The sequence below is a fragment of the Nycticebus coucang genome, chromosome 15 (genome assembly GCF_027406575.1).
Source record: "Nycticebus coucang isolate mNycCou1 chromosome 15, mNycCou1.pri, whole genome shotgun sequence".
Taxonomy (NCBI): domain Eukaryota; kingdom Metazoa; phylum Chordata; class Mammalia; order Primates; family Lorisidae; genus Nycticebus; species Nycticebus coucang.
In genome coordinates, this window is record NC_069794.1 from 78,326,995 (window position 1) to 78,348,996 (window position 22,002).

A 22,002-nucleotide genomic window follows, 5' to 3' on the forward strand; every position below is an offset into this window, starting at 1 on the left:
CACAAGGCAGATCCTAATGTCACTCACCTCCCAAAAAACATCAGACAACTTTTACTTGACAAGATTAACTTGGCTTCTCCCTCTGTTTCTCCTGCATTGCCTTCTTCCAAACTTCCTATCTTCTTCTGATCTTGGTGTCACCCAGCTGAGAGTATTGCCCAATATATTTGCGAACCTCAGGCCCAGCCACGTGCAAGGTCTTCTCTCCCAGTCCATGAACGAACCCAAATCAGTCCCCAACAGCATGTGGCACCTGGAGATCCCTGTGTTGCTCTCCTATAACTGGTGAGGCCCTGGGGGCAGGCAGGAGGCTGGCAGGACCTTAGAGCTTATTGTCCTCTCACCTCCCACTTGGGCTGCTCAGACTTTAGGACCACATTTCTGTCTTGCTTCCTGGTACAATCAAACAGCTCTGCTGGTACTGCAGGCCAGATGTGAGCCCACCTACTTGGCTAAGACCTGCTGCCCACCCAGGCTAACCAGCTACTGGCAGGGCCCTTGCTCCAAGTCTGATGGACCTCTTGGAATCATTTCTATTTATTCTTCACTTGCCTTGCTCTCCAAAGTGTTTGGAACAGAGGAATGGGATTGCCATAGAAGTGAACTGTGCAATTAAAACAGGGTGAATGCAAAGAAAGACCTGAAAACTTCAATAACCCCAGGCCTGTGGAACTCCTGCTAATAGGCTGGAATGTGAACAGTAGCTAAACAAAGAAAAGGCCAATGAGAAGACAGGTAGCTCTACAATGGAAAGTTAAAAAAGAAAAGTCCCAAGACAAAAGTTAGCAGTTCCCATCTAGTCTGTCTGGGAATAGGGCATTTGATCAAGAACTTAATCCAGCCATCATCTTGTGACAAGGTGATCTTCCAGAAAAAGGGCTATAACTGCTCATCTTAGCCTAATACCACTTTTTAAACTTTCAGATTAATATGAGGGTACAAACAATTAGGTTACAGTGCTTGCATTTGTTACGTAGGGTCCCTGTTGGAGTTGTGTCCCACACCCAAGAGGTGTGCCATACCCTTACATCGTACTCATTAGAAGGGAGTACACCAATCCCTCTTTCTTCTCCCTTTTTCTCCTCCCTCTCCCCAAGCTTGAATTAAATTGAGTTTTTCTCTTGTGTGAGCTTGTATTAGTTCATCTATGGGTTTCATATTAGTATTCGATATATTGGATATTTGCTTTTCCATTCTTATGGTACTTAACTAAAGATCTCCAACTCTATCCAGGTTAATACAAATGATATAAAGTCTCCATCATTTTTTATGGCTGAATAGTATTCCTTGGTATAAATATGCCACAGTTTATTAATCCATTCCTAGATTCATGAGCACTTGGGTTGATTCCACATCTTGATAATTGTAAATTGAGCTTCAACAAACAAACTAGTGCAAATGTCCTTATGATAAAATGATTGTTTTTCTTCTGGGTAGATAACTAGTAATAGGATTGCAGGATCAGCTTAATACCATTATTTAACACATCCAACCAACTCCCTGTGCCTCATTTCCAAGCTTGGTGAAGAACCTTCTCATGTTAATACTGATAATTTCAACAAATCTACTTTTTTCATAGTTCATCTAGTTTGAAATCAGGTGTTGATCAGGTCAACTGGACTTCTTGATTTTTACTGTAAATTTGTGAGTAGACATTCTAGTTTTATGTATCAGCCTCTTGTGACAAGTCAGAACACCCAAGTTTGACTCATTCCAAAGGAAAATAAAATTTCTGATACTGAAAGGTAGAGGACCAGCCATATCCTGGTCAACAATAGACTAACCTTGGTAATAAACACCTTGTGGAAGTCAGTCAGCCTCCCCATCTGTAACCTATACCACTTCCACTCATAAGCCTGGACCCCTTTGGAGACCACTGGCAGTTGTGTCCAGTCCAGCAGGTTCCCCTTGGCCATGGTGACTTGTACCTCTGGCCATCCTGAAATGGATTTGCCTGTATCTTAGGAGGTCTGAGGCTAATTCTGGTATCACCAACCAGTGCAAGGTGTGTCTGCTGAACCCAGACAGGGTGCTCTCTGGGCCCTGGTGCAGCTGCTTGGAGCCCCTGCTCTCGCCCAGCTCTCAGGGTTCTCACCAGGGGCCCCACCACGAGCAGACCGTAATAATCATAGTACCACACACTGGTTCAGAGATTCTGTTTCCTAAGCATTTTCATATCCTTTCATTTGAATTTTATACCTATCCCATATGAAAAAGTGGGTGTTTTTACATTTGCTTTGTAGTTGTGAATGCTTAGGCTTAGAGAAGCTAAATGATTCGGTCAAGGTCATTCTGGTAGTAAATGTGGGCCATGCTCCTGACCACAGATCTGAATGAATGCAGGCCCAAGGCTTCTTCACCACAGCTGAGCAGCTACTCACACCAGACAGCCCATGAGAAAGGTGTCAGAGTACCATGGGTCAGCCCCATGGCGTGGCAGCCCCTCAAAACAGACTGCAGACACATGTGGCTGCTGTGGGGTCAACCGGGACCCAGCTCTGTCAACGGCTCCATGCTGATGTGGGAGACTTGGGACTCGCTTCTCTCCTACCCTCTCCCCCACCCCCAACCCCCGGGCACACCTGTTAACAGATTATCTCCAAGATGTTCTCCAGACAGAATTTTGTATTTAGGACGGGCTCCCTTGGGCTTCAATTATATCATGTGGTGCCAAGATCTGACTATAACAATGCTTCCAACGAGCGAAATGATGATCACTGATTCCACCCAACCTGAGGGGGAACAAAGGAAGATAGCCAGGAACATGGCAAAACGGCTTTCTGATCATCCTTAACATGCTCACATCCACTGAGTTCCCCCTTCCGGAGCTCTTTCCCTCACTCAGACCTGCAGTGTCTCCTAAAGCCCCCACCCTCAGCACCCGACCCTGGGTGTCCTTGTGGGACAAAACAGGCCCTGAGAGATTTCTCTGATAATTTGCAATTAGCAAAGAGCTTTCACCTGCTAAAATAGCATGGTGTGTTATTGATGTGATAACACACCATGCCAAATTTCACCAGTTGTGGCTTTGTGAGTCTCACAACAGCCCTGGAGGAGGAAGCTGTGATGATGCTCATCTGCAGAGAAAGCTGAGGTCAGGAAACTTGGTGGAGCAGAGACAGAGGCCTGGATTCTGGAAAGGAGGAGAAAGGACTGAAAGTCAGAATTCTGGGAGGGGAAAAGAAGGGCAGGGAAGAGCATCCCATTTACACGCACAGTGGTCCCTTTGTCACTGCACAGCCACTCTGCCATAACTGAGAGGAGACGGGGGCAGCAGCTCTGCAGAGCCTGTGACGGAATGAGTGGCGCAGCCTGCGGCGAGAGGAAGAAAGCGGGTGTGCCCCGTGTGCTGTTGAGCCTGTTGCCCCACGGAATCCTCCAAACAGTCGTGCCGGGGGAGTCGATGATTTCCATCTTGCAGATAAGGAAAACAAGGCTCAGAGAAATTGCTCACAGCCACGCATAGCGAGTGGCTGAGAAGACACAGCTCTACCTATTTCCCCGGAGTGCAGACCCCACGCCCTCTACCACAGTCCACTCCTACCTGAGATGCTTTTCCCTCTGTCTCCTCCTCCACACACCTGAACAACCCCTCCTCAGTGCTTGAATCTCAGCCCAAGAATGACCCTCTTTCTCAGTCTTCTTTGGCCCCCACCGGCCCATGTGGGAACTTACTGCCTTTCTTTCCTACGCCTCCACAAAAGGGAAACTGCTTTATCTTCCCCCTTCATTCATTCAAGAGCCTTGCCCAATCCTGGACATATCTAGAACCACCCCTCAACATTCCTCGTGCCTCACTGAGGGACAGCTCCTTGTGGAAATTTGGAACCAGAGACACCTGCCTTCAAATCCCAGTTGTGCCATTTTCTAGCACCGTAACCATGGGCAGACAGACTTCCCGGACCCTCTGTGCTCTCACCCACCCATACAATGCGAACAATGCTGCTCCCTCTGGATCTTAGTCTGTTTGGGGCTGCTGTAACAGAATGTCACAGGCTGGGAAATTTATAATCAACAGAAATGTATTGGCTCCTGGTCCTGGAGGCTGAGAAGTTCTAAGATTTCCAGACTGGGATTTGAAGAGTGCCTTGTTGATGCACCATGACATGGGGGAAGTATTCACATCAGGAAAAGAGAGGAGGTGGGGTGGGGACAGGACTCAGCTTTTTATAATAAATCTGTTCCTGCAATAACAGTATTGATCCTTGACTCCTTTTTGATGGATTTAAACGTCCAGGTATTCTCTCACCATAGAAATCGATTCAGAAATAGTGCTGGGTTAAGAATAGGGCTAGAGATCTCATTCCATAAATGTGGAAGAAAACTTAACTTCATAAATGCGATGGTCCCATGAAACACCTCCTGTTGGGCCCCACCTCCAACTAGGAACTTGAGGAACACATGCAAACTATAGCATTCAGCAAGGGGCAATTTTCATAATTAGAAATCTATTTGAATGAGGTGATGTGATAACACACCATGCCTGGCACAGAAGTCAGGGCCTGCCTCCTGGGGGACTCAGGCCTGGCCACTGCAGGGCAGCATCGGAGGAGGGCCTCTGACACCCATGGCATGGCTGGTTGAGTAAGCATTAAAGTCTTAACAGTCTCCCTCAGTCTAAGGCGATTTCTATGGTCCTGAGTACAGAAGGGAGTAAATCGGGTGTCCCTTCACGGTTTTAATTTTTTCCCAACTGTAGTTTTTCCCAGTGACGCTGAACAGGATCTACTTTCTTCTTCAATGCCCTGAGCAGACAGCCTTGCATCTGACCACTCAACAACATTGTATCAATGACTACAATGACTTTCCCCCAGTACCCAAAGCAGAAAGCATTCTAACAAAGGGCAGGTTCGGCCTGACTCTGAACATCCCAGCGACCTGGACCTAGCCGGGGTGCTGGACCCTGGCGTTCAGCGAGCTCCAGCGTGGTGGCCTGTGCTCAGCCAACACGGAGGCATATCATTGGCAGCCTCCAGTTCTGCCTATCATAGAAACAGCACCAGGTTTTCCAGAGAACTGTAAAGGGACTGTTAAGAAAACTCAGCCCCCAGCAGGCACAGCATTCACTGCGGCTCAAACCTTTAGTCTGCAGCTCCATCCATCACTGCCTCCTGCCATGCGAGGGTCCAAAACCTGAGCTCCAGGCCTGGCATTTCCTGGAGTCACATGGATGGCTGTCAGCAGGTCCCTTTGTCCAGGGGCATTTGCAGGAAACGTGCCTCATTCTAACAGTTAGTTCCCAAACAGAAGTCTAGACTAGAGGGAGAAACTCCAAATCTCCATTGATAGTGCCTAATGGAGGGAGGTTAATTTGTGGTCTTTGGTCTTAGCTATTAGTAAAGAAAATAGAGATAGTTCATTTTTGTATTTGTGATGGATGGCAAAATAAAATGTTGGCTCTTTTCTTTTTTCTTTTAAAGAAATATGACTCTTGGGTCTTAGTTAGAATAGCTGCATATGAGGCATATTAATGCTCACTTATACATTCAGGTCGCAATCAGAAATGCCAACCTGAAGACTACCATAGGAAAAGAAAAAATGATCTCAAGGTGAGAAAGACCCTGCTCTGGAAAGCCTTTGAGAATTAGATTATATTTGAAAGAAAAGCAAATCATCCTTCAGAAAATGTTCTTTAAAAATGTAGACTCACAAAATAGCCGGGTGTTGTGGCAGGCGCCTGTAGTCCCAGCTACTCGGGAGGCTGAGGCAAGAGAATCGCCTAAACCCAGGAGTTGGAGGTTGCTGTGAGCTGTGATGTCATAGCACTCTACCAAGGGTGATAAAGTGAGACTCTGTCTCTAAAAAAAAAGAAAAAGAAAAAAAAAGTAGACTCAATATTCTGAGAAAGACTATCCTAAATACTATTTCATTCCTTTGCTAAGAAGTTGATTAAAGCAAATGCTGGCTAACTAAAATGAATGAAATAGGTTGGGTGCACTGGCTTACATCTGTAATCCTAGCACTCTGGGAGGCCCAGGCAAGCAGATTGCCTGAGCTCATGAGTTTGAGACCAGCCTGAGCTAGACAAGACCCCATCTCTAAAAATAGCCGGGTGTTGTGGCAGGCGCCTATAGTCCCAGCTACTTGGGAGGCTGAGGCAAGAGGATTGCTTGAGCCCAAGAGTCTGAGGTTGCTGTGAGCTATGATGCCAGGGCACTCTAACAAGGGTGACAAAATGAGACTCTGCCTCAAAAAATAAAATAAAATAAAGTAAAAATCTACACAGACACCTGGTTTTCCATGAGGCAGTCATAGTGATTGAGTTGAAAAGACAATATCACAGCATGAAACAACCTTGTTCCGATAAAGCTTTGGGAGAATAAAAGAGGAAAGACAGCACCAAGCACTGGGGAGGAAGGTATATTTTGTGGGGAGAGGAGGAGGATTTTGGTGGAGGCAGGCTGCAGCTTTCCCAGAAGATCTTCAAGGGCATTGGAACTCTTATGGTTCCCACGACGAGGGGGGAGGGGGGAACAGGCAAGCTATTGCAACCAAATATTAAAAGCAAGCATGAGGCTGCAGGTGGTAGAGTTCCAGCATCCTCAGGGTGCAGGTCTCGAGTCAACCTCCCTTAAAACCCATCCTACAATTCCCATTATCCCTGACCACACTTTCCATTCCAGAGGTGCCCCCTAATTCTCTCTTGGGTGGTCATTGCTGTCAGTTCTTGTGGCAGACACCTCCGGTCGGATGACTCGTCCTCCCTCTCCAAATCCATTTCCCTGGCTCCCTTCCAGCAAAGACAGCTTGTAGCAGAAATCTGCAAGGTGGGGCTCCAAATCTGTCTGCTGTTTGAGAACAACTTTACGATAGATCATTTTTTGGCTGTTTCAGACCAGAGAGGAAAAGACTTGTATCTAATCACTAAGGCTATTTACAGAATCTCAGGGAGAATGATTTTGCACCCATCTATCTTGCTTTATACTTCAAAAAGAATAGTTCCCCCTCCCCCAAAACCTCTGTTAAACTCCAGCACATCTCAATTTATGCATTGATGACTAGGACGAATATGTTTTCCCCCACATTTATGGAGTTGAATCTCTAGCCCTTATTCTTAACCCAGCACTGTTTCCGAATCAATTTCTATGGTGAGAGAATACCTGGACATTTAAATCCATCAAAAAGGAGTAAATGAGCATTTCAGATACATCTATCAAGAAGAAATGCCCCTTCTCCCCCATCATTGTGGGGCTTTGTCAGTCGCCTGTCAGATGAATGTCCGCATAAGTGTTTATTAATCACTCCCACGCTCGCTCGCTGATGGGCCTGAACACTTGGCTCCTCTGCGTCTGTCTCTGACACGCACCAAGTATGCGATGGGTTTCTTCTATCTTTCTCTTGAGCACAGTTGCTTACTTTGTTAAAGTTAATTTCCACTCATTTCTGGCTTTGATGGGAAGATTCCTTTATCAATTCAATTCATGTCTGTTGTCTGCAATCAAGGCAATATTGTCTGCTAATGCGAGGTACATTCCATGCTCTCTCTCCATTTTATGCTAACGCCTTTCTTCTGCTTGTCCTGCTGGAGAATTTGGGGAAGAGGCTCCTGTGAGTGACTGAACCAGCAGCCATTTTCCCCTCTCAGAATTCCCTGGCTGGAGAAATGACAAGCTGCTCTTTTTCCCAGGAATCATCTTCTATGAGTTGAAAAAGAAGGTTATAGGGACATATCGTGGCAATTTGGTGTTCCCACCACTATCTGCAAGAGCCAGTCTTGTTCCAAAACTCAGCACCCTTCCAACCAGGCCCTTACAGGGGCTCTTTCTCTACTCTTCCCACCTACCCCTTTATCCACCCCTCCCCCCAAATTCCCATTAATCCCCAACACAGATTTTTGTGCATCTTCTAACATTGTTCTTTTCAACTTCTCTCTCTTCCCCACTTCGTCCATGTATTTTGCACCCTATAACCAAAGGCCTGTTCTTCCTAAAGGACTAATTTAAGCCCCCCTCCTTAGTGAGGCATTTCCTCTCTGCCTCTGGGCAGTGAGAGCTCATCTCTGATGCCTCTGGAAATAAAAGACTTACCAAGGCTGTGCTGGCACACACAGCCACATGCCACACCACAGCAGCAATGTCCAGGAGCAGACAGAGTTGGGGAGGAGAGCCAGGCAGACTCAAGTGTGAAGAGGGCTCAGAAGAAGACCTGTGTGGCCCTGGGCAGTTACTAACTCTCTGTGGGCATTTCTTCATAACTAACACACAAGAAATACTATCTACCTTGTGGAGCTGTTGTTGGTATTTATAATAACTTATATAACACAGCTATCACAGTTCTCAGATACTATGTGAACCTAGCCAGGGGTGGGGAACATGCAGCCTTTTGATTTCAAGATCATTCTTTTTTAAGCATCAAAGGCAAGACAAGCTTCATGTTTCTCTGTTACACCCCTTCTAATAAAATGATTGGTTATGTAACATTTGGATTCAGTCAAAAGGCAGCACTTAAGGACCAGGAAGGCCACAGGTTTCCTTAGGGCTGCAGGGAGGTACGGTGGGAATGATGCTTTTCTGTACTGCAGAGAATGGAAAGTTAAACCTAAGTGTCTCAGACTCCCTTGCAGCTGAGGTTCAGGTTTTACATAGAGTTCTAATAATTAAATGTACAATATTTGGAAGACAGAAGTGTGGGAAGATATGTCAAGAACTATGAAGGACAAGCACAGTGGCTAGCATCTATAATCCCAGCACTTCGGAAGGCTAAGGATTGCTGTGAGCTGTGGTTGTGTCTCTGCATTTCAGCCTGAATGACAAACACAGAGCCTGTCTCTAAAAAAAAAAAAGCAAAACAAAGCAAACAAACAAAAAGACTGTGAAGGATCTGAGGTTTTACTCTGCATGCAAGCTAACAATTAGTCAACCACAGTATCGTAGATGCTAGTAGGAAACGCAAAACTCCTGGGTCAGAGACAAAGAACTTTATTACTGACAGCAATAGCTAGAAAATCAGAATTTTCTTTCTTTAATTTTTTCATTTTTAGAGACAGAGTCTCACTTTGTCACCCTTGGTAGAGTACCGTGGCGTCACAGCTCACAGCAACCTCCAGCTCTTGGGCTTAGGCGATTCTCTTGCCTCAGCCTCCCAAGTAGCTGGGACTACAGACTCCTGCCACAACGCCCAGCTAATTTTAGAGAGGAGGTCTCGCTCTGGCTTGGCTGATCTCAAAGTCCTGCGCTCAGGCAATCCACTTATGGTGTGACAGGCACAGTCGTAAATGCTCTTATAACCCTTTTCCATCTCCCAACACTTCTATGAAGCTGGCACTGCTGTGCTTCATATTTTATAGATTTGCTGACTGCAGCTCAAAGAAGTTAAGCAGCTTGCCCAAGTTCACAGTCAGGGTTCCTCTAGAGACCCATCTCTTACCAACCACATTATCCTGCTCAAAGCAGGAGCTCAAAGATGTCTTCGGTGAATTAGAGGAAGCATGGCAGAAATTGCTGATTTTTCCCATTATTCACTCTTCCCTCATCTTAGCAATAACCACCATCTCACCCAAGAGTCCAGAGAACCTCTGTCCACCTGGCTGGCTACTTCTCTCTGCCTGAGTTGCCCCATCCACAAAACAGAAAGAATAACAGCACCTCTCTCACAGACTTCACAATGATATGAACTCCCAGTTAAATAGATTATTAACCAAAAACTGTCCCAAACTATAATATATAACAGAAAAACATATTTTAAATATTTAACTTATAATTCATTTTATTGGTTGTAAGAATTAAATAAAATAGTACGTATGCCTGGTATGTAAGTATTAAATTCTGGTCAATTGGGCGGTGCCTGTGGCTCAAGGAGTAGGGCGCCGGTCCCATATGCCGGAAGTGGCGGGTTCAAACCCAGCCCCGGCTAAAAATCATAAATTCTGGTCAATTGACTGAATCAAGCTGAATACCACTGTGTATGTCCATCTCAATAAAGAATTGAGAAATTCCAAAGAAAGCTCCCCACTTCTGACACTGTCATAAAATAGAATGAGAACATATTTTTTTTTTTTTAGCAATAAAATGATTAGAAATATAAAGCCTATATTTTATTGCTCAGGAATTTTGGCTTGAGACAGTTTCTGCTCACCTTGGTTTGTGAATATCTTCAAAATTTCCTCTTATAAACCAATTGCCACCAAAAATAAACAAATAAACAAACAAACAAAGAAGAGAGGCATCAGTTTCCACCATCATCTTCTTGAAGTGCTTGTATTAAATAAATCAGCAGGCCAACCCTTCCTTCTGAAGCCAGCTTGACAAAGCTACTTCTCACAGAACTCATCCCTGAGAGCCCTAAGTATGGTACAAATCTGACGCAAAGTGCCCTATGGTGTTAGCCCTCACTTAAAAGCTGAAGAAGTTAAAGGGAGTGCATTTTCTTAGGGATTCAGTTTATTCATTAACTCCACATAGTTAATGGGAAACAAGATTTCTCTCTGAGGCATAGTGTCTGCTCAGAGCAGATCTCTTGCTACGTGGTCAGCCGTGGAGTCCAGCTGTCCCATTTTCTTATCCTCATATAAGTCTTGCTGTTGACATTAGTCCAGTACTCCAAAATGACGTCGATATCTGTGCAGTTACTATTTCTCAAGTGCTGATGACAGATGCAACACTTTTTGTGAGAATCACCAGGGTTCTTGTGAATGAGGACCATTTACCAAATGATGAAGATGTGATACTTTGGAATCATACATGACTATAAAACAACGTGAATGGCCAGGCGTGGTGGCTCACGTCTGTATTCCTGGTACTCTGGGAGGCCAAGGCAAGTGGATTGCCTGAGCTCAGGAGTTCGAGACCAGCCTGAGCCAGAGCAAGACCTCATCTCTAAAAATGACCAGGGGCTGTGGCAGCTGCCAGCAGTCCCAACTACATGGGAGTCTGAGGCAAGAGAATCACTTAAGCCCAAGAGATAGGCGTTACTATGACCTGTGACACCATAGCACTCTACTCAGGAAGACTGAGTAAGACTCTGTCTCAAAAAAAAAAAAAAGAGAGACAACGTGGCCCAGAATCCACTGTTGGTTCACCAGCCTCTGTGCTAACCAGAGGTAGGAATACTCAGCTCCCTCCCAGGGTATGAGCATCACTAAGAAAATCCCAGAGCAGCCCCTGCAAGAACCAAGGTCTTTTGGCTGTAGCCTTCTCTGGAGCCCCTTCTTCTCCTCTGAAAAGTTATTAGCAACAGCTGGCATCAGTCACCATGGCTCTGAGAAATGGCCAACCTAAGTACTTTACTGAACAAAATGGGAGCTTGGCTGTGCTAGCTGAGGATTGGGTAGAGGTGGGGGTGATGTTCACAGAATCCCCAGGCCTTTTAAAACTAATCTCCATTCTGTTCTGAATGAGGTACCATGGAATTTCTGCCTTGAACAAGTCTTTAGCCTCTTATCTTTGCTTTCTGAGACGGTTTCCAGCCAAAGCTTTCAGAGCGTGGAAGGTTGGGGGAATGGGTGGGGCCTGATTTTACTCTGATAAAATGGTGGCAAGAGGAGAGTGTGGAGAAAACTGGACATGCCCAGGACAGCTCCACCGTCATCTGCAAGTTTATTGCTTTGTGCTGCCACCTGGCTGATCCCGAGCTTCAGGCAGAAGATGGGGAATCCTTACACTGCTCGTGTCAGAATGAAGCTTCCTGATAGGAAGCCACTGAAGCCAACCTCCTGACCCAGAAGTCACTGTCCCCCATAAGGGGCAAACAGGAGATGATTCTAAAGGCCAGGATGAAAGCCAAGGTGTTCCTTCATCATCAGAAATCTGCCTTAGGTGAGACTGCTTCTGTCTGCCTCTAATCCATCATGTTTTCTTCTTCTTTAAATCTACAAACTCATCTTACTGAAATCTTCAGTAGAATGCTCCACACTTCATGTTCAAGGTCCCCGAGTAGGAGAACACCCACATTCCTGCAAAAATTATCTTTGTTTCCAGTAATGTCAAGGTGGAAGAGGGAAGGAAAAGGGTCAGGGTGAACAGCTTAGACTGAAAAACCTATGCCCAGAGAAGACCTCAACAGTGTCCCTACATCTTTGTCACCCTGGAAAGAAAACGTACAGCTCACATTTCTTGAGGCCACACTCTGTCTTGGAGAGTGCATAAGGAATAAACAGTGGTCCCTGGAGCTAGAGGAGGAAGGAGGCAATGGCTCTGCCCCCGAGCACATGGACTCAGAAGAACTCTCTCCAGAAGGGAGAATGTGTGGGATGTCAGGGTGATTTCAGTGACAGACCGGCCTGTGGGCACTTGTAAAGCATTCCACCAAGAACTATCAAAAAATCATATAGGTGGTGGCACCCGTAGCTCAGTGGGTAGGGTGCTGGCCACATACACCAAGGCTGGCGGGTTTGAAACAAGCCTGGGCCAGCTAAAACAATAGTGACAACTGCAATAACAACAATAACAAAAAAAAAAATAGCTGGGTATTGTGGTGGGCACCTGTAGGCCCAGCTACTTGGGCCTACTCTGGGCCTCCCAGAGGGCTAGCATTATAGGTGTGAACTATCATGCCTGGCCTTGAGTTCTTTTATTAATGAAGGAAGAAAGAACAGATATTGAGCAGACTACCAACAACTTCTTCCATTGATAATAGAGAAAATTAAATAGAGAAGCAGAAAGGTTTGGAGTGACTCTTTGCATTCCTGGATCTATCCATGGCAGGTCAGCAATGACTGTGGTTAGCAATGGTGACCATGTTAACACCCAACCTTAGAAATTATGGAAGCGCGCCAGGACCGCAACATTTCAACTATCTTTCTTTCAGCCATCTCTAAAATATAGCTCATATTTTTGGAAGCTTTTTGCACATTTCTCTTGTAAACTTTCAGGTGAACAACAAAAGTATGTGAAAAAAAAATTGAACTTTTAAAATCACTGGTTGCCTATAAACACAGCCACAATTCTCCTAAGCCATATGGTCTGCTAGGGTCAGCTTGAAACTTGACCCTTGCAGTACCTCTGGGTGAGGATACAACTTTCTCGTCCCAGCTTAAAAATTGTTCCTTTCCCCCCTGGTATTAGGTCCTCAGAATCGTCAAATTCATAGAGATAAAATGTAGATTGGTGGTTACCAGGGGCTGGGAGGAGAGGAGAAATAGGGAGTTGTAGTCTAGTAGGTACAGAGTTTCAGTTTTGCAGGACGAATAAGTTGTGGAGACTTGTTGCACAACTATGTGAATAGAATTATCACTGCCTAACTGTACACTCAGAAATGGTTAAGATAAGGCCAGGCACAGTGGCTCATGCCTGAAGTCCTATAGTTCTGGAAGGCCAAGGCAAGTGGATTGCTTGAGCTCACACACTTAAGACCAGCCTGAGCAAGAGCGAGACCCCATCTCTACTAAAAAATAGCTGGGCATGGTGGTGCACATCTGTAGATCCAGCTACTCGGGAGGCTGAGACAAGAGGATCACTTGATCCCAGGAGGTTGGGGTTGCTGTGAACTATGATGCCATGGCATTCTACCTAGGGCAACAGAGTGAGACTCTGATTAAAACAACAACAACAACAACAACAAAAAAAAAACTAAGATAGTAAATTTCATGTTAGGTGTTTCTGGCCACAATTTAAAATGTTTTTTAAATTACACTTTTTAGACTGGAAAGGAATATTTTTTTTCTTTTTTTTCTTGTTAAATCATAGCTATGTACATTAGTGCAAAGGCTGTACCCATTCTAAGATGCACCGTAGGTGTGGCCCCACCCATTACCCTCCCTTCTCCCTAACCTCCCCCCTCCCTTCCCCTTCCCTGGCTCTTTCCTCATAGTCTTGTGCTATAGTTGGGTTATAGCCTTCATATGAAAGCTATAATTTAGCTTCATGGTAGGGCTGAGTACATTGGATACTTTTTCTTCCATTCCTGAGGTACTTTGCTAAGAAGAATATGTTCCAGCTCCATCCATGTAAACATGAAAGAGGTAAAGTCTCCATCTTTCTTTAAGGTTGCATAGTATAAAAGGAATATTTTTTAAAAATAGTTCCTCTTAGAGGCTCCCATAGCTCAGTGGGTAGGGTGCTGGCCACATACAGTAAGGCTGGTGAGTTCGAACCTGGCCAGGGCCAGCTAAAACAACAATGACAACTGCCACCAAAAAAATAGCTGGCCATTGTGGTGGGCGCCTGTAGTCCCAGCTACGTGGGAGGCTGAGGCGAGAGAATCACTTAAGGCCAAGAGTTGGAGGGTGCTGTGAGCTGTGACACCACAGCACTCTACCCAGGGTGACATAGTGAGACTCTATCTCAAAAAAAAAATAATAATAATAATTCCTCTTTTGCAGGAGCTTCCATTCCCTGACACCACAACTGACTTAGAAGTCCAGAGGAAGAAAGCAAACTATGCTCTCTCTCTTCCCTTAGCTGGATACTGATATGGAAACCCTCAAAGGGGAGTCTTTTAATAACAACCCCAACCAAAGTGATGCTGTTTTCTATGAGGTCACAGTCCTCAAGGCAGCCTGTGAAGAAACATTTTCCCAGGACCATAGTGGTTTCTCTTCTACTTCCATCACTGAGCATCACGCGTAACCCCAGCTTGCATTCCGAAAGCCTGGGTTAATTCGCATAGCCACTTACTAACTGCATGGTCCCACACAAGTCTCTCTCTCTCCTCAGTCTCAGTTTCTTCATCTCGGGGTGGGGTACTGTACTGAAATGCCCTGTCAGTGTAAGTTGTCACAGTGGTGTAGGGTAGCCAGATAAAACACAAGACATTTGGATTTCAGATACACAACAAGTAACTGTTTAATGTAAGTATGTTCTATATTTTCACATAATATTTAGGACACAATTATATTAATTTTTTTTCTGTGGTTTACATGAAATTAACATTTTAACTGGATAGCCTGTGTGTTATTTGCTAACCCGGGCAGTCCTGCCTGGGTGGATTGCCCTGGTATAATATCTCCTTGTTTTCTATTTTCTTCTGTCTTGCTCATGGCTCTTTCTACTCTGGCTGTCTTCTTTGTCTTGCAGACAGTCCTCCTTCCACCTGTGGCAGTTCTCCAGGGATGCATCTGTAATCCTCTGTGTTATTTTTTTTTTCATTACATTCCCTGCTTGTCCACATTTTTCCTAAGACTAAAGCTACCACTTTTGTATTCACAAATTCCAAATGTCTCTCTCCATTTCTAATCTCTCTACTCATCTGTAGAGTCACATCTTCTTCTACCTATAGGACAGCAGCAAACTGCTCTGAACATTGAGGATTAAAATGCAACACATCCAAAATATGGCTTCATGTTGCACCCCCAATAGGCCAACATCAGACCCACGGTTTCTGCATCTGAGACCACCACCCACGCATTCCCCCAAACCAAAAGCGTATGGTCTCTAGTATGTTTTCTCTCTTTTCATGCCCTTATCCTCCAACACATACATACACACATTCTCATTCCCTCTTTCTCTCTCTCCTAATTAATTCCACCCATTACCCTTCAAATGCTCCCACATATTTCCCTTTTCTGATCCTGCCCCGACCCCAATTCAAGTAGCCATCATCCATTTCCTGAACTAATACAATCTTCCCTTACTTGTTGCCCTGTCTTTGTTCATTCCATAGTTCAATAAATATTCATTTGTAAGCCAACCCTGTTGGCTCTTGCCTCTGTCCTCACCAATAGAATTCCCTACTGTTTCCAGTTATATTTCTCAAGTTCAAATCCAACTCTGTTATTCTGCTTGCTTAAAAATCTCAGAACGGGATGAAGTCCAAGCCAGTTAGCATGGCCCTCCATGACTGGGTGTCCACTTCCCAATCATACCCAGATCTGGGCATCACAGCCTCCCCTTTCTCCCCCACCACTCCCTGTTCCTACCTCCTTTCAGCATTCCCTGGAATATCAGGTGCTCCTATGCCTCCCTGCTCAATTGAATAGTTTGTTTTCTCCCAAGGGACTTGTCTGAGTCATTACTGGTCTGGTCAAAGGAGCAGACCCACTCTTCACAATGAAATTCTCACTCCATTGCCTTCAGCTAGAAAGAACAGAAACGGTCACTGATCATTCCAGAGCATATACCACAGCTAACCCTGCTCTTGATCACCATGTAAAGATCTTGATGACAACCTACCCTTGAGCTATCAATGGGTTCATCCACCCTTGCGGAGAGACAGACTCTGAAACTCCCTTGAATGGAACCATCTCTGAAGGAGCTTGAGAATCTCCCCTAGAGGGCTAGGTGTCCACATGCTGACTTGCTTATCTGCCCTTTACTCAAAAAGCACAGTGAGTTCCTATGATGATCTGGGCACTGTGTAGGGCTGGGGAGAGTGGGCTGGGAGAGATTCAGACAGCCCCTGCCCTCCTGGGTTTCAACTTCATTTGCTCCATGCTAATCTTCTACCGGTGTAGGAGTAGTAAGCAATCGCACCAGGAAGTCCCCTAGCCATCCTACCTCCTGACTCAGATCGCTTTCATTCACGTATTCATTCAGCAAGTATGCACTGAGCATCTACGAGGTGCCAGGGGGTTCTGTGTTGGGATATGGCAAAGCACAAGATAGACAAAATCCCAGGTCCTCCTGGGCACATATTTCATGGGCGGGGGATAGGAAAAAAAATGAGCAAAGCCACATAAAGTCAGACGGTGCTTATAAAGTAAGGAACAAGAGAGATAGCATTTTAAATAAGGTCCTTGGCTTCCAGGAGAAGGGAACTGACATTTGAAGAAAAACGTGAAAGAAGTGAGGACCTATCACCACCACGTCATTCGTGCAGTTTTCGCTGCAAATATCTTAGAGCTATGATTCCAGGAGCAAAAACGGTGTGTTCTCTCTACTCCCAGGAGAAGAGGCATAATGAAAGGTGAAGATAAGCCTGCAGCAACAGAAATTATTCCATGTTGAACCTTCCCTGATGGACACCCGAAAAAGCCCCTGGCCCATCTCCGGGGCTGTCAGGCTAATCCCGCCACCTCCTCCCGCCCCGCCCCGCCCTACGAGGCATTTGCTCGGGTGAGAAAAGTTCAGACCCGGCTGAAGCCAGCGCTGGGAGGTGCTTTCAACGCGAAAGCAGCGGGGCCGCGCGGGAGAACCCGGGCAGCGGTTCCGGGAAAACAGGCGGCGAGCAGGGGCCCCGGGGCTGGGCCGCGAGGTCACGGAGGCCAGGCTGGCGGGGCGCGGGCGACCCTGCCCTACCCGCTCCCCGGCACCTGCCCGGGGCGGCGGCCCGCGTAGCCGGAGCCGCACGGAGCTTTCTGCCCTGAAATGGCCGAGCTTGTGGGTGCGCCTGGCGGCCTGGGACCGCCGAGCAGGGAGCCCCCTTTCCGGCCGCCGGCCGCCAGGCTTCGAAACGCCGGATTAAGCGCGCGTTCGTTCCAGGCCGCCCAAAAACACTGTCACAGACGCTCTTTTGCTTGGGCCCGGACTCTCCCGCGCCGAGTTACACAACAAACCGTTTAAACATTTCAGCACAAAACCCGTTCCATTGTGGGGTCGCACATTAAAAAGTGTTATTCGCTTTGAAGTTTTTGTCTAATGGCTCTAAACTGAAAGAAAATGTTTTCCTATTACTTAATTCAATCATAGCGAAGAGACTTGGTAAAAAGCCCACGGATTTTGCCCCAAAGTGTGACAGAGTTCTCTTTGTGTTTGCTTATCCTCCGCTGTCACACACTTTAATTCGCCTCTCTTTATCTGGCATTCAAAACTTTCTTCAATGACATTCAATAAGGTCCAAAGGCTGGAGGGAGAGAAGGAAAAAAACTGGTTATTCCTCCCCCTCGCCCCCACCCCATATTCTTTCCCAGTAGCTTTGGCCTTGCTCGCATTCAGGGGCTCTTAACCCCTTCCTCCCAGGGCGCGCGGGGCGGCTTCGGGCAGGGCTTGGTGCTGGCCCCTTGCAGGCTCCGGCTCCGGGGCACAGCGCCTGCCCCTTCCAGGCCGCTGGCCCCGCCGCACCCGCGCCTCCCCACCCCGCCTCTGCCCAGCGGGGAGCCGTTCTCTGGGCTCCGGTCCCGCTCTCCGCTCGTTGTCAGCGTCCCGGCCCAGCCCAAATTTCCCAGAGAGCAATTAGAACGGGAATTAGTCTGCACTGATGCGTCCCCGCTGCTTTGCAACCACCACCCTAGACCGGAGAGCCTTAGAGCCGAGACCGTGGAGTAGGACGCAACTGTGCCTCACCCCAAGCCAGGCGATCAAGGGAAACGTGGAACCCTTACTCCTAATGGATGGCATGTCCTCCCTTGCAAGCATGTTTTTTTTTCTTCCAAAACAGATTATCATTGCTTTTTAATCAGTTGTAATTTGTTGCCATTGTTATTGCAAAGGTGTGGTCATGCAAGCATCGGATTTTCGTGGCCTTATTCCTGTGCGTTGCTTCCCCTACCCACAAGCTTCCTTCTCCATCTCTCACAGTTCCTTCCATTCAGGGCTCAGAGCAGGTGACTATAGAGATTTGGTTCCAATAAAATCGAAAGTAAACGTCTCCCGTGAAAAGTCTTGGGCCGTAAATGTTTATGCTAATTTCCCATTGTATGGAAAAAGCTCCTGAGCTGAAACAGCTTTAAGGCGAGGGCGGTTTTAAAAGCCGAAGCTGTGTACACATCGCCTGGCGTTTGAAGTTGTTTAACCATTGTGTGACCAGAAAGAAGAAAGTGACGCGACAGAAGGAAAAAGTCTGGTCCGGGAGAGAGTCGGAGCCGGTCACGGTTGGCAAAGACAACCAAGCTGGGAATATAGCTACCCTTTGCGCTGTCCAGAACTGCCGGAAGGTAATTTTTCCTAGCGCACTACGGAAGTGTGTCGGAGTGGAGGGGGCGCCTGTAAGATCCGCAGGGCAGAAACATACACACCGTTTAAATGTAGTTCAAAATCTCGCTCGATCTTCAACGTCCGGGCTTTCGTTCCCTGTTCCCTGTCCCTGTCTGTGACTCTGAGGTACTATTTTCTCTATTTTACATGCACAACCCTGTCATTTGAAGGAAAGGGTCTGTTGCCAGCATTTACAGAACAAAGACTGGGTGTTGCAGACAGTACCAAAGTTAAGACTGTTTGAGAAACTTAGAGAAAACAGCGACTGCGACGGAGCTAATATTGGATGAGGAACAGTGAAGCCTTCTCCCTCCGCACAGATACGTCCCTCACGCGGGAACCCTGGGCCCTGCCCGCTTCTGACACCAGGGGAGGAGGGATTCCACAGGTGGAAATCGGAGGCTAGGACGCTCTCAGGGTGCACAGAGATCAGCTAACAGAATTGAGTGGAGACAGCATGCTTTGGGGGGACAGGGAAAATAATAGGAAGAAGGGGACCGGGACCAAGTGGGCAAAGGAGATGAGGGTGTTCGCCCATGGGGATCTGTAGAGGCCAGGCAGCGGGGGTGCAAAATCAGTAAGATAAGCGGACCGATCGCCACTGCAAAGCCAAAGGGGAGTAAGAAATAAAGAGAAAGAAAAGAATATTAAATCGCGGGAGAATGAGAAAATAAACCCGCAAAAGGGAGAGGAGGGGGCGAGGGCGCCTGTTACGGCGTGGGTGGGGTTGACAAGAATAGAGTACATTATGCAGTTCATTTAGTTAACAAGTGAAATAATGAGGAAGCGTGCAGAGTGAATGCCAAGAGAAAAGGCACAAAAACCCTATTGAGAGGCCCCGGCCGCTCCTGGCGTAGCCCATCACATGGCAATAGTCCTATTTAAGCGGCGCCGCCGGCGCCTTTCAGCACCACTAGCGCTGGCCAGCACCCCGCGCTCTTTGGGCGGCGCCCGCAGCAGCATCCGCGGTGATTTCAGCCTCCGCCCAGCGGCGCTTTTAGTACCCCCGGAGCAGCCAGCGGCCGAAGGCCAAGGCCGGAGAAAGCTCGCGGAGAACCCGGAGGTCCGGCGAGCGCAGAGGCGGGCTGGCGGGCGGGCAGCCGCGCGCGGGGGCCATGCCGAGGTCCTTCCTGGTGGACTCTCTGGTGCTGCGCGAGGCGGGCGAGAAGAAGGCGCCCGAGGGCGGCCCGCCGCCGCTCTTCCCCTATGCGGTGCCCCCGCCACATGCTCTACACGGTCTCTCTCCCGGCGCCTGCCACGCGCGCAAGGCCGGGCTGCTGTGCGTGTGCCCGCTCTGCGTCACCGCCTCGCAGCTGCACGGGCCCCCCGGGCCGTCCGCTCTGCCTCTGCTAAAGGCGTCCTTCCCGCCCTTCAGCTCACAGTACTGCCACGCGCCCCTGGGCCGCCAACACTCCGCGGTGTCTCCTGGGGTAGCTCACGGCCCGGCTGCCGCCGCCGCGCTCTATCAGACCTCTTACCCGCTGCCTGACCCCAGGCAGTTCCACTGCATCTCCGTGGGTAAGCGGGGCCGCCGCGCAAAAGGACAGGGCAGACGTGATCCGAGGCAGTTTGGCATGCTGGGTAGGGATGGGGGAAGAGAGACCCGGGGCGTTCTGGGGCTGAGATGGTCGTGTCGGGACCTGGATGGAGGGGGCACAGAGTCGTGGGCAGATAAAGGGCCAGGACACGACGCCCAGAGTAGATGATGGCAAAGGTCCAGGTGCTGGAGGGGGGCGTCCAGAGGGAAGTGAGGGCCGGAGTTCAGGATGTTCTATGAAGGGGTTCTAGGGCTGCGTAACTCCGGGAGATCCAGAATCTTGCAGCTTGGCAAGCAGGCCCTGGAGGTAGCGCTGCTGCGGGGAGTCTTCAGGGCGAAGGGGTGGGTGAAAGACCGAAGTCGTGGGATTCTAGCCGACGCCTAGCAGGGGGTTTGGCCCACAGCTGAGATCTGACCGCTTCCCTTTCTGCTCTGCCACCCCCTCTAGACAGCAGCGCGAACCAACTGCCCAGCAGCAAAAGGATGCGCACGGCGTTCACCAGCACCCAGCTGCTAGAGCTGGAGCGGGAGTTCGCCTCCAATATGTACTTGTCCCGCCTGCGCCGCATCGAGATCGCTACCTACCTGAATCTATCCGAGAAGCAGGTGAAGATCTGGTTTCAGAACCGTCGGGTGAAGCACAAGAAGGAGGGCAAGGGCGGCAACCACCGCAGTAGCGGGGCCGCGGGTGCAGGCGCGGGCGCGCCGCACGGCTGCAAGTGCGCGTCGCTCTCCTCAGCCAAATGCTCCGAAGATGACGACGAATTGCCCATGTCTCCGTCCTCCTCGGGAAAGGACGACCGAGATCTCACGGTCACTCCCTAGGTGTGTGTCTCCCTAAAGTCGCCCACCCCAAGACCTCCCTGCACCTCAAAAACTTGTCCTGGGACGCAGCGCTGGTTCCCAGGCATCCGGCGCCAAACGACTCCCAGCCCGGATCTGGCTCAGCTTTACGGAGGCCCCGGGCCCTGGGCAGGACTGGGAGCTTGGCAGAGACCTGCCGGTGGTACCCCTGCCCCAGGACTCGCGCGCATCCAAAGCGGACTCCAAACGGCGACCCTGTAAGAGTTCTCCCGGACAGTGGGGCTCCAGGGGCACGCCCGCCTGGCACAGCGCCTCGCTGGCCGCCGGCGCCTCCTCGCCCGCCCTCTCGGGGCTGGCTCAGGCTTCCTCGCTTCCTCCAGTCTTGTCTGCTGTGGTCGAGTTCGTCCTTTCAGCCCCTCGATGCCCGTTCACTTCGCTCTTTTTAAAATGTCTTTCTTTCCCTCCCTTCCTCTTTTCCCGGGTCATTTATCCAGGTTCCTCCTCCTCACACACCTTTATGAACTTTCTTTTTCCCTTTCCCTTCTCCTCAGGTAGTCTTCTCCTTCAGACCGTCCAATTTGTCCCCTGACCAGGCCTTGCTGTCCTCAGTCCCCAAAGCTCCTCTCCCATAGGAGAAATGCCCGGGGTGTATCTATTGCAGAAATCGGTTCGCTCCTTTACTGACGAGCTCTGCATTCCCACAAACACCCCAGACACTGAGCTTCTGGCCGCCCGTCTTTACACTCACTCTGGCACTGCCCCAGCCTAGCTGTGTAATTGTACCGTCTCTGTAATACCAGATGATATTTATTTATTTATTTATGTACAGAATTTTAAATAAACTTTTTTTTTTCTTAGAAATGCCTGTGGTTTGGGGCTGTGCTCTGGATTAGACAGGCTCTGACCTGGATTGGGCCTACCTGCTGGGTTGGGTTG

At 48.3% G+C, this 22,002-nt stretch overlaps 1 protein-coding gene across 1 annotated transcript; it reads left to right on the plus strand.

Annotated features, from left to right (window-relative positions):
• The first annotated feature begins 19,803 nt into the window (after positions 1-19,803).
• GSX1 (GS homeobox 1) lies at positions 19,804-21,088 on the plus strand. The gene is made up of 2 exons (XM_053563774.1): positions 19,804-20,243; positions 20,711-21,088. The coding sequence occupies exons 1-2, from the start codon at positions 19,841-19,843 to the stop codon at positions 21,085-21,087; spliced, it is 780 nt and encodes a 259-aa protein (XP_053419749.1). The 5' UTR covers positions 19,804-19,840; the 3' UTR covers position 21,088.
• The last annotated feature ends 914 nt before the right edge of the window (positions 21,089-22,002 follow it).